The sequence below is a fragment of the Hoplias malabaricus genome, chromosome 3, assembly GCF_029633855.1.
Source record: "Hoplias malabaricus isolate fHopMal1 chromosome 3, fHopMal1.hap1, whole genome shotgun sequence".
NCBI classification, from domain to species: Eukaryota; Metazoa; Chordata; class Actinopteri; order Characiformes; family Erythrinidae; genus Hoplias; species Hoplias malabaricus.
This window is the reverse complement of record NC_089802.1, coordinates 36,184,407-36,197,801: the sequence shown is the minus strand read 5'-3', so window position 1 is coordinate 36,197,801 and position 13,395 is coordinate 36,184,407. Positions and strand designations below refer to the sequence as shown.

The 13,395-nt window shown below is 39.3% G+C and overlaps 1 protein-coding gene across 2 annotated transcripts; it reads left to right on the top strand.

Annotated features, from left to right (window-relative positions):
* Nucleotides 1-255: 255 nt before the first annotated feature.
* Nucleotides 256-8,430, top strand: slc35g1 (solute carrier family 35 member G1). 2 transcript variants are annotated; one of them, XM_066662593.1, is made up of 3 exons: nucleotides 256-577; nucleotides 6,033-6,210; nucleotides 6,696-8,430. In XM_066662593.1, the coding sequence occupies exons 1-3, from the start codon at nucleotides 283-285 to the stop codon at nucleotides 7,441-7,443; spliced, it is 1,221 nt and encodes a 406-aa protein (XP_066518690.1). In that variant the 5' UTR covers nucleotides 256-282; the 3' UTR covers nucleotides 7,444-8,430. The 2 variants fall into 2 exon arrangements, with proteins under 2 accessions (XP_066518690.1, XP_066518691.1); XM_066662594.1 differs by having other exon boundaries at nucleotides 6,036-6,210; nucleotides 6,696-8,427.
* Nucleotides 8,431-13,395: the final 4,965 nt, after the last annotated feature.

Below are 13,395 nucleotides of genomic sequence, written 5' to 3'. Positions count from 1 at the left end.
ACTAAATGGACAGTGAATGTACATACAAGGTAAGTTCGTTAACTATAAACTTGAACTCACACGAACGTGTGAATCGGTTCGAAATGATCTAGTAACTGACTCGGTTCAAAAGAACGAATTCATTCGCGAGTACGTATTAAGACGGGGATACAGCTTCATTTCTCAGCTGAAGTTAATAATTGAGCTCATTGATGAACGGGTATTTGGTGTCGGTTCAGGGAACGGCGCGACAGAGCGCATTAATGACGGTAGGCGCGCTTGGTGCAACTTTATCCTCTTTTAATGGGTGATCTTAGGACTGGGCCTGTGAGTGAGGCGGCTTCTGGTGCTGACCCAGTTCTGTCGGTTGTCCCTTGTAGAGAAGGAAGAGAGCGGGATGAGCTGGACGAGGCGGCCGTGGTGCTTGGTCATGAAGCCGACGTGGTCTTTCGAGTGTCCGAGGACGGAGAAGGAGACCTCGGGTATCGACCCCGATTGAAACCTAGGCCTGCCGGCTTTTTGAGCGGAAGATTATCGCCGCTGCGTTCCTGTTGCTCTGGAGCCATCGCAGAGGACAAGGAACAAACACCACAGAAAGGTAAAGGACGAATGCAGTGAGCTTTGGTTATAGTCCGAATGTTTGGTCAGTACTGAGAGACACCTGAAACGTGTTAATACAGATTTCGTATTTTGCAATAAACGTCAAATCTCTGGCTGCGTCAACAATACATTGACTTACAAGGTGTTCCCACGACTATAGATAATGACTGTAACCTCGGCGTATCGAATATTGTTAGTTTTTTGTCATTTGCTTTAAAAATGTTACATCATAGGACAGAGTGGTTCGGTGGGTTTCATTTCACTTCTCGGTGTAATTTTCCGTTCTACTTTAACTGTTACTTTCTGACACGCGCACACACACACACACACACACACTGTCCTAATGTAATTACATCACTGTTTAAGACTTAGCTGAAGCTATAAACGCTAATGATTCGCAGTCTCTTGACTCGGCTCTTCCGATACTACGAATGAAGGTAATGTAAAGGGAGTGTTCACATAATCATGCTTCCTGCGCAAATTATAGTTAAACGTCATGGACTAATAGTGAAAATGTAATAGACAAATAAATAGTTAAAAATGATGTTCTCACCTGTAAATACAAAAGATACAATTGAAATGGTTTAAAACACTATTTGTATGAAATATTTTCGTTTATGATTCTTTTAATTTTGCAAAAGGATTTAAAGTGACATTAAAATAAATTTCCAACTATATGGAAAACAGCAGTGTGAAAAATTCTAAAGGGGCATTGAAGAGCCCCTGTTAGGCCAAAACAAATAGACTACACGTCATAAATGGAGACCTATTTAACTTGACCCAAGCTGATTTCATACTTTGTAATGAATGAAAACATGGCATTTTCAGCAATGGTGCACACAGTGAATGAAACTCAAATTCCACAGGGATTATACATGTTGGGCCAGAACAAATACCCATTGTAAATAAAGGTCTGCTCATCCTACTAAGATGTAATTTGATACAATAAAGAATATGACTAGGTAATGGTGACGGCCAAGGGCTGGGTGAGGTTGGGACTTGTGAGGGACTATTCCTTGAACTGTTTTGGGGTTGTTTGGGGTTTATTATTGTGTGGGTGAGAGGTATGGTTGTGTGTGTTGATGTGTGGCGACTGACATGGGCAGAGCATTATCAACCTACAGGAATCTTTCAGTGATAGTGGATAATGTCTCCAAGTTAAATCATACACCAAGCCCAAAATACTGTTCTGTTCACTATGCCCTTGGGATGTAGATAATAAAAGAATGGCTCCCCCCCGGCCTAAGTCAATTTTACCGCACTGTACTGAAATCAGTGGGGAGTGAAAGGGAGGTAAAGTGATTTCCTACCCTCCTCCAAAAGTTACATAGTGCACTTTCTGCAGTGCAGAGACCAGAGCTGCAACTACAGATCAGTGGAGCATCACCATGACTTTGAAGTTGTAATTTTAAGGTAAAAATATTGTGTAGTGTTCTTTTAAGTGTTAAAACAGAGTTAGTGATATTAACTTTGGTTGATAAACCTGTTAAATCATTAACAGTTGAATTCTTTATGTTCAGTGGACCTCAGTGTTTAGGTTCTCCTCCATATTGCTTCCATGTGGCAGAGTGAATGGGGCTGAATCGTGTGACTACATGGGTGGGGAAAACACAGTGAAGATGATGCTAACGGAATTAACAAAATATGAACCGTATAAAAATTTGATATAATCAAATTGGGCAAGATTAGGATTTAAAATTCCCTACAATTGTCTAGTGCTTTGTCCTCAAACTTGGGATGTTTTGCAAGAGAATTCATTGTAATTAAATTCAGGATATGGGCATACAGGTGATGTGGTGCAACGTTGATCTTTAACTTGAGTTTCTTTTGCCTCAAATAGGTGAGCTGTATGTGTTTTCTAGACTAAAGAATATATAGCAACGTAATCATCCATGTTTATGGATGTCCTCTTGCCTTCTGACAGCTAAGGCGTTACCTATTTCAGCTACAGCATACTCTTTGGTAACTTTGTGTATGTTTTATATTTCCAGTGGTCCCAGCGCTTGATAAAGGCATCTAAGCCATCATTTTCCACTAACAGTGGCTGAGAATCCTGAATAATCACATCACAGTAAGGCTTTGTCCAGCTACTTTTGTCTTGGCCCTGTTTAAAAAATAAATAAATAAATGAACAAACCAACAAACAAAAAATCCAATTTTAATTAAAATTAATACATTAAAATAAACAAGCCCTTGAATTTAGATTAAATTTCTCAAAACAATTTACTCTTAATAGTTACATTAAGCAAAATGAACTCCTTTCATAAACATAAAAATATCTTTGATTGCACTAATTCAAATCAAACATTTTGCTGAGTTTGTTTCAATTGAATGGAAAATCGATTAATGCCAATTGGTGAACTCACAAGATTGCCACTGGTGTGTGGTGTGGATGTACTTTTGTTTCACAAGGTGTCTCAGCATTGAGAATGTGTTATTAATAAATGCAAATTATTGAGAACGGTGCTGACACTGCAAGTAGATAACATTTATGCTGAAATGGGTATTAAATTTAATGAACACTCACTCTTGCCCTTTGACCCCCACCACACATTTATCTCCATTCCAAAAGTACAAGGAAGTACTTGGGGGGGGGGGGGGGGGGGGGGTGTTTAACTATTAACTTTGTGATTTAAAGTTTTTTTGATAGACACGATATACGGGGTGGGCCATTTTATATGGATACACCTTAATGAAATGGGAATGATTGGTGATATTAACTTCCTGTTCGGCACATTAGTATATGGGAGGGTGGGGGTTTCAAATGGGTGGTGACCATGGTGGCCATTTTGGATCCAACCTTTTTCCCCAACGGGAAGAGGGTCATGTGACACAACGAACTTATTGGGAATTTCACAAGAAAAACAATGGTGTGCTTGGTTTTAACGAAACTTTATTCTTTCATGAATTATTTACAAGTTTCTGACCACTTAAAATACATTCAAAATGCTGCCCATTGTGTTGGATTGTCAATGCAACCCTCTTCTCCCACTCTTCACACACTGATAGCAACACTGCAAGAGAAATGCTAGCACAGGCTTCCAGTATCTGTAGTTTCAGGTGCTGCACATCTTGATGCTATGGTGTGGTATGGAGTACAAAGATACTGGGGCCATTCTTCATCAATGGAAACCTCAAGGCCACTGGATATGCTGAATTACTACATGATGATGTGTTTCCCTCTTTATGCACTGAAGCTGGCACGTTCCCTGAATTTTTCTAGCAAGATGGTGCACCACCACATTGTGTGTCAGGTCCGAGCATTCCTAGATGAACAGTTTCCTGAAAAGTGGATTGGTCGTTGTGGGCCAGTTGAATGGCCCCCAAGGTCTCACAATCTGACCCTCTTAGACTTTTATCTTTGGGGTCATCTGAAGGCAATTGTCTATGCTGTGAAGATATGAGATGTGCAGCACCTGAAATTACGGATACTGGAAGCCTGTGCTAGCATTTCTCCTGCTGTGTTGCTATCGGTGTGTGAAGAGTGGGAGAAGAGGGTTGAATCGACAATCCAACACAATGGGCAGCACTTTGAACACATTTTATAAGTTGCCAGAAACTAGTAAATAACTCATGAAAGAATAAAGTTGCATTAAACCAAGCACACTATTGTTTTTCTTGTGAAAATCCCAATAGGTTTGTGTCACATGACCCTCTTCCCATTGAAAAAACAAAAGTTGGATCCAAAATATCCGACTTCAAAATGGCCGCCATGGTTACCACCCATCTTAGTTTCCCCCATCCCATATACTAATGTACCACAAACAGGAAGTTAATATCACCAACAATTCCCATTTTATTAATCCATATAAATGGCCCACCCTGTATATTACCATATAAGATACAAATATAATACCATTGATTTGACCTTACACTGAGCTAAAAAAAAAAAAAGTATTCGTTATTTAAAAACTTTATTCTTAAATGATGTTGCATAAAATTGTACAACTTTATTTATTTATTTTAAATCGCTAGCCCTAGTTCCCTAGAGGTTTGTTTATAGGTCGTTTATGATTCAAATGGCAATCAGGATTAAATGGTGATTAAATGTCTCTTAAACAGTGAGTTATGGAATAGCACCAATTTTTAACAAACCCCAGCCATTTACTGTGGTTTAAAGCTCAATGTCATAGTCACATGATCTTAATGACTTAAATAGGAACTCCGGTACACTACGTCGAAACACTAAGTGTTGGCAAAGTGACAAGCTTTGAAGCCTCAGGCTCCTCACGGATCAGATTACTTTTTTATAAAAAGCTTTTGGTCTTCTGTTCCACATGAAAACTACATTTTGAGTCACTGAAAATTGAATTTTCCAAAATGCTCTCCAAGCTGGAGACTTCTGAAAATGTTGTTGTCACAGTTCTCGAAGTGTGTATGCTGGTCTCTGGCTGAAATTCAAATGCCTCCTCACCCTCTCTATAGTGAATTACATCAGTCATAAACTACACTGTACACATACAGACATAAATGATGTGTATTAGAATTATATAAAGCACTGTTAAGATCTAGATTCAGTAATTTCAGGACTTGATGCAATGGGACATTTTAAAAAAATATAGAGGGGAAAATCTCAGTTTTTAAATATAAACTGATCTGTGTGGATGGGGCCTCAGTGTTGAATGTCCCATCACAAGCTTTTGCAAAAGACAGTGTTTGCTGTAGTTTTGTTTTGAAGTAATACAGACATGAAAAGCCATAGCAAATTATCCACTAATTGTTAGTGTTCTGAATGACCCAGCAGTTTGTAAACTAAAACCCTGTCATAGTAATTAAGTTGAATAAAGGGATTTAGGCAATCTGAAGTAGGCCTTTTTGTCTGTCGTGAAAATGAAAAATAGTCGGTTCATTTAAGTATGGAGGAAACTGTAGGTTTTACAATGAAACCCTAGTGATTTCTGATGTTAAGGTGCAAATGAACTGAAAATGATGGAAAAATGTAGCTCCATCTAAGCCCTGATCAGTAAGACCTCTTATTTTTCCAGGCCTCATGTGGTCAGTCCAAGGGATACTGGCACAATTTGGCCCTTGCTCAGTCTTGGCAGGCTCGTGACCTTGGGGTTTTGAGCAAAAATTCCACTCACCAACAGGTAGTAAAATGTCATATGGTACTGAATCAAGGCTTGAATCATTTGCTGTCTTTTGTTTTTATGAGAATCACTTCACTGGAAAAGGCCATTTCACTAAAACACAACAACACTGCATGCTGCCTCCCACCTTTTCTTTCCATTTCATCTGTGATTCAAAATTCACACCCAACAAGGCCAAATCCAGCAGTGTCACATTTTCTGTTTTATTAGAGATGAATGTTAAATGCTACTCTAATGCACAAATAAAACGCGTATATTTTCAGTGTACATTAAACATAATCAAGAAAAGAAATAAGATCAAGTGATACATTAGACTATGAAATCTGAAAAATTGTTTTTATTTATTTACCCCCCCCCTCCCAGCAGAGAAGAAATCACAATGTCCTGGTCAAGGTCTCATGTATGCTCTTCTGGCCTCTGTCTTCTTCTCATTCGCGGCTCTTCTGGTAAAGAAAATCGATGGCATGCATGCTGTGGAAATCAGTGCAATACGATGTTTTTTCCAGATGCTGTTTGTTGTGCCAGCTATGATCTATTACAGGTAAGTATAGTCAGTTCTGGTGAAAATTGACTAGGAACTGTTTACATTCATAATCCTTATTTGTAAAAGGAGATTGTGTGTATTATTTAACCAGGAACAACATTTAAGAACAAATTCTTAGGTACAGTAGCAGATTCCGTCTCACATAAAATATATATATATATAATGTATATGTATGAGAGATCTATCCAGGATAATGTAGCCAGAATTTGTACTGGTCCTGTACCAACTGAATATTTTCATTAAATATTAGAGTCAAAAATATGAATCATATTCTAAACCTAGTCTGACTGTGTAAGAGTCTGAAATATAATTGCACGATGTCTTTTGCTTTGGCCTTGGTCAGGAAAGCATAAACGTTGCCTAAAAATGGCTTCAGTTGATGGCTGACCAGATTTCTGCCCCTAAATAAGTTGTCATGTATTAACTGTTTATTTATTCTTCTTTGTTTTTTTTTTTTGTTTTTTTTAAATGCACATGTTTAGAACAGGGTTCCTTGGGCCACACGGCATGCGACTGTACCTGCTCCTGAGAGGCTTGCTCGGCTCAAACGCGATGATACTTTTGTATTATGCCGTAATCCAAATGCCTCTGGCGGACGCCACTGTGATCACTTTCAGTAACCCAGTGTTCACAGCTCTGCTAGCCTGGGTATTCCTGAACGAGCGGTGTACTGTGTGGGACGTTGTATTCACAATTTTCACACTGACAGGAGTCATCCTCATTGCCAGACCACCGTTCCTGTTTGGAGGTGAGCTGACAGGAATTGAGGGAAACTACTCAAACCACATCAAGGGCACAGTAGCCGCTTTTGCTGGAGCCATCGGAGCAGCATGCACCATGGTCATCCTGAGGAAAATGGGGAAAAACGTTCACTATTGCCTGTCCATTTGGTACTACGCAGTGCTAGGCCTCATTGAGTGCACTGTGGCCCTGTTCATTCTGGATGAGTGGACAGTGCCGTCCTGCAGCTGTGACCGGTGGAGCCTAGTGGCCATTGGACTTCTGGGTATAGCGGGGCAGATGTTCCTCACCAAAGCTCTGCAGATTGAGAACGCTGGACCTGTGGCTCTGATGAGGACCATGGATGTGGTTCTGGCATTCATCCTGCAGTTCTTCTTCCTCAACCTAACTCCAACCTGGTGGAGCCTTGGGGGGGCGCTTTGTGTGATCAGTAGCACTAGTGGAGTGGTGCTCAGGAAGTGGTATAACAGCAGCAGACAGAAAACATAAGCAGAAATGAAAGTTTCTCAAACATCAGAATATTGTAGTTTAATTTTTAAACAGTAGAAATGTATCAGTTAGCTCTTGGTAATAATTTTGCACCAAAGAACTCAGGCCTGTCATAGCCATAGAAAGTTCAAGTTGATATAGATGACATAAATAGATAAAGTTTGCATAATTCATTGTAATGCTTCATTATTTATAAGAACAATAACAATATAATTTTGTAGTGAGTCTCTCATGTGTATGTCTGTGTAGATAATATATAGACACACAGGGTGGGACATTTATATGGATACACCTTAATAAAATGGGAATGGTTGGTGATATTAACTTCCTGTTTTTGGCACATTAGTATATGGGAGGGGGGAAACTTTTCAAGATGGGTGGTGGCCATTTTGAAGTCGGATATTTTGGATCCAACTTCTGTTTTTTCAGTGGGAAGAGGGTCATGTGACACGTCAAACTTGAAGCCGTGGGGGGGGGGGCTAGAAATAATTCCTATTTGGAGAAATGACTTTAAAAAAAAAAAAGTCATAATTAACACCCCTGTATTTAATACTTGAACAATGCACTTTTGCCAACAAAATAGCACTTGGTTATGTATCCTATAAGGTCTTATTAAGCTGGAGAATACGGAACAGGGCATTTCAGACCATTTGCCTTTACAAAAATCTTATATTTTTTTTTAAACTTTTTTTTTTAGTCAATCACTTAAAGCACTTTGAATCTTTTTATATTTGATTTGTTTGAAAATGCTATTTAAATAAAGTTTGATCGTCCTAGTACTTCTCTTGTACACTCTTTTGAGCACCTGTTTTTCTGTGGGGTTTAGATCACAGGGGAATGAGATGGGCATAGCAGAAGCTTGATTCTTGTATTCAATAAATCCATTTTGTGTTGTTCTGGATGTATGTTTTGTATCATTGTCTTTCTGAAAAATCCAGTAGGGACCCTTTTTTTCCTCCCACCTTTTTGAACAGCCAGACATTTTGAGGTAATGTTCTAGTAATTCATGGACTATATGATGCCATAACGAGTTTCCTGGACCCTATAAAGGGGCGAATAAAGCATATATCAAACCAAATATCACATCATTTACAATACCATCTCAGAGAAAATGGTAGTGTAGAGGAATATTGTTGTCAGTAAATGTACATTTTCTAAAGGTACAACAGTGGTTGTGAAGTCCAGTTATGTTCCCCAAAAGACACAGCATTTTCTTTTTCAAGGGGAGAGGTGAATATTTCTAAGATTTCATTATAGAACTGTAAAATAACAGTCCTGGAAATAAAATTATACAATGTTATAGAAAATGGTCAAATTAACCTAAGTTACTACATATTTACCCTTGAAGGTACCACCACAGTGACAGTTTTTCTGAGGGGCACGAGTGATTTTTACACCTGAACGTATGGACCAAGGTTTGCATTGCACTTTATACTATTGGTGGCATAGTAGTGCAGCAGGGAGTGTCGCAGTCACACAGCTGGCATTGTTTGTGATTTGTTTTCTCATGTGTATCTGTAATTTTCTTTAGCCCTAGCTGTTCAAGTTCTCTTCTGGTGTTAGTGTATGTCTTGGTTCTTCTGTGATCTTTACTGTTTTTGTTGTTTTCTGGATAGTGTATATTTCCTTGTTTCTTTCTGTGTTATTCTCTAGTGTAGTTCTTCATGGTTGTCTTCCTTTTGTAGCCTCCTTCTAGTATCTTATTTAGTTATTCCTGTTGAATCCTACACCTCAACACTAAGGTTACTGTGTCCATTTATGAGCTGATCAGCAACCATCTTTCCTTAACAACTACGGCTAATCATTGAGCCCAGCCCATGAGTACCCAAACCTCAGTCCCTCCCAGGGGTCACCAGGTAGGCACCTCCTCTAATTGGAATTTTGCTGAATTAGGCCCACAACACCTCCAGAATGTTCAACAGTGAAGTCTGGCGTCCCAGATCCAACCACCTCCAAGCCAGCTTTACAGTCCTACCTTACCTTTTACCATCAACAACCATAAATCCACACTGGCCTCCATGGTGACTAAGGCTGTACCTAGCCGCATTGACACTGTTAATACATGCTCAGTGCCACCAGATCCATGTTAACTTTGTGCTATGTCACCAACAATCACAACAGCATCTCTACAATGTATTTCCCCAATAAATCTGTGCTCTCATTATCCACAACCTCTGACTAGACCTTTCAACTTTCTGATCACTCCTTCACAGCTGCCCTTAATTTCCAGCCCAATGCGGAACTGCACAAGCAGAGATGTGGCCGACTTGGCTACAAATCCTCTGACATCTATCTCCACCGGTCTTACCTGTGCCTGTCGCCCGCATTCCCTCACCTAAGCCGCCAAGTCTACGTACTTCCTGTCAGCGTCTCCCTTTCGAATGCTTCATCTACTGCATCCTCAAATGGAACCATTAACTCTATTAAATAAATTATTAGTTTACTTTCAGAGTAGAGCACCATGCCTGGCCTCAGTGTGGTTAACACAATGCACTCTGGGACCTGCAGCTTTTTTTCCTACATCCACCAACAATTTCCAGTCTCGTGCTTCACCCTATCTACCAAAATTTGTAGCCTGCACATATTCTTGAAAATATTCCCCCTAACACACAAACCTAACTATTTTATTACTACAGCCACCAGTCAATTCATTAAATGCTAGATATTTACTGTCCAACAAACATGCTTAAAACCCTTAGCGCTTGATTATGTCTCCATGTCTACTGTCCCAGGAACAGGCTAACTACAAGCTGATTTTTACAAATTAATTTTTTTTTTTTTACTTTTAAGATGTTTATCATTTATGTATATGTTTTAAACAGACACATGACAAAATAAGTTGCATATATATTTTTTCCTATTACGTAACTATGCATCCAATTGCCTTTAGAGTGCAAATCCTGACATTTAGTTCCTGTGCCAGTCCCTGTAATAGTGCTTGTTATTAAGGAAATTGGATAATTAACCTAGTATGAAAGAAAAACTGATGAATGCAGCTATAGTTTTTGACTAGGTAAATAAGTGTAATAGTTATTATTATTATTATTATTAATATGTGGTTAGGTGGGGAGATTGTCACCTTGTCACGAGGAGGGCATGGAGAATGAGGAGGCAAAAGCTAATACACATTCACATTGAACGACCAGACAGGATTGAACACACTGAGCTTATATAGGCTTAAGGATCTATGAGCTGGTCACATGACATGATTGATTTTACTCTTGCTGGAAGCACTGTTGCTTAATGAGGAGGTCGATCTCTTCTATTCTCTCTTTGGCAAAATTTGTAATACTGTGGCGAGCAGGTTGTGTTGAAATCACACAGTTCCAGGGACCTGGAGGTTGTGGGTTCGAGTCCCGCTCCGAGTTAACTGTCTGTGAGGAGTGTGGTGTGTTCTTTCTGTGTCTGTGTGGGTTTCCTCCAGGTGCTCTGGTTTCATCACACGATAGGTGGATTGGCGACTCAAAAGTGTCCATATGTGTGAGTGTGTGTCACCCTGTGAAGGACTGGTGCCCCCTCCAGGGTGTATTCCTGCCTTGCCCCCAATGATTCCAGGTAGGCTCTGCACCTACCGCAATCCTGAATTGGAAAAGCGGTTACAGATAATGAATGAAGAAAATTAAGTCTGGTAGTTTAGGGACATTATTCTCAAAATATTATGATTTCAGAATTTCTGACTTTGTTTCTCAAAATATTTTTACTTAATTCCCAACATTTTTAAACTCTAAGAACTGCAAAGAATTACTCAGACTACATAACAGCAAAACACAGAGAAACAGACCGCTGTTATTATGGAGTGAATTTTGTGTCAAAAGGTCTAAAAAAACAAAAATAAATCTGCAAGCAATATTACTAAAATATTCCTAGTTATTTGATACTGATGTTTGTTTGCATTTTGTCAGGGGTCGCCTTAATTATTTTTGTTTTTTTTCCAGTCAGGTCTTTTGCTTCTGGAATCTCTCTTTGCGTCTGCTTAGTTTTTATTTTTTTGCTTCTGAGTTTTGAAAAAAAAAAAATAATCACGTGTGGGAGGGTCTTAGAGGAAGGCGTTAACCTTGACTTTACATTGGTCACTGATTTGGCGCTCTGAAACCGCCCCTGGGACCTAGACACGCCCACCCCGCCAGCTTTGAAGTGTTTTCAAACATGGCGGAATGAGCTATCCCATAGGGCTTAAAGTACTCCGTCACTTAGAGGGACTTCCGTCACAGCCGCCCTCGCTCAGTTTTGTCAGGCTGTTGATAGTGGACGAGTTTCTATCAGTTTAGTGTGTGTTTAAAATCTTTCGCATATCTGAATAACAGATTATTACAATCAGCGGACATTTGCGACACCTGCTGGTAGAAACGAGAATACATCTTTGAAATGCAGGAGAAATCACACGAGTTCATGACGGATAAGAATTATTTCAAGAATTTCGGGATCCTAGTTTATAAAAATGACAATTCTGGGGAAAAGTCATAAAGGGAGGATGTCTAGAATTCTATCCATCGCAAACAGCTGTTTTCTTTGGGTCGCTGCATGACTGGTGCTTGGGGCTTCCAGTGAGACATCGTTGCCCCTACTCGTCCCCCACATCTGGAGTCATAACGACTACACCTGTAGAAACAGCTGTAACATGTATCATATGTAGAAAATCTTCGGACTCATGGATTTCATACAAAAAAGCAAAACAGTTTTTGCAATTATAGCAAGAATTAAAGTGAAGACATTAATGCTGCTGCAGTTAGCATTGTTTAGCAGTATTATATTATTGTCTGATTTTGTAATAAGATGAAATAAAAACATGGACTGAAAATGTATGTGCACAGTTGAATGTTTGTCAAGACACTTTTATTTAATTGATTAAAACATCATCCAAACCACATATAGTCTTAGAAAAACTGTTCAAAAGCATATAATTCCCATAAAAAACTATTGGTAGACAAGAATTTAAATAAAGTGTAGGTCTTTTAACAACTTGAGGGGTGGTTTGGTAAACTGAATTTTAGACAGGACAAGACATTTTTATTTATTTACCACATTTAAAAGACAATAAGTGTGAGCCAAAGTGCTGTACGGTAAAACAACCAACTTAATAACAAATTATAAATTGAGACAAGGTGAGATTTCCTGTTCTAAAATAGAACTAATAAGGCATAATTAAAATAAATAAAACTGATGAAACAAGCAAACAGGACCACACTCTCTCTATGAGGATTCAAATGCCAAGGCAAATGAACAAGTTTTTTTAATTTTGTCTTAAACATTTCTGATGTGAGAGAGGACTTTATGAACAATGGAAGATTGTATAATAGTTTTTGTGCAGCAACAGAAAATGCCCAATCACCCTTAAACCCCAGCTGAGAACGTGGAACAGCTAAAAGCAACTGATTTGAAGAACGCAATGATATGTTGTATGGCCTGGAGACTGTGCCACTGACAAAAACACAGGAGAGGGAGCTTGAGGTGGCAGAGATGAAGATGCTGAGGTTTTCATTACAAATGTCGAGGATGGATAGAATTAGGAACAAGTTGATTAGGGGGACAGTGAGGGTAAGATGTTTTGGGGACAAAGTTAGGGAGGCAAGATTAAGATGGTTTGGGCATGTGCAGAGGAGAGGTGAAAGTTATATTGGAAGAAGAGTACTGATTATGGAAGCAGGAGGAAGAGAGGAAGGCCAAAGAGGAGGTTTATGGATGTGCTGAAGGAGGACATGCAGGTGATGGGTGTGAATGAAGGGGACGTTCGTGACAGGGCAAGATGGAGAAGGATGATACGCTGTGGCGACCCCTAACGGGAACAGCCAAAAGAAAAAAAGAAGAAGAAGAATGACTGAGAAGAGGAGTGAACACAGATCATGTCAAATATATAGCTAGGTGCCACACCACGTGATGTCTTAATGTGTGTGAACATTCACAGACAATGGCTCCAGTGCCATTGGCTCCTTATACAATCTGTGAGGATATCAA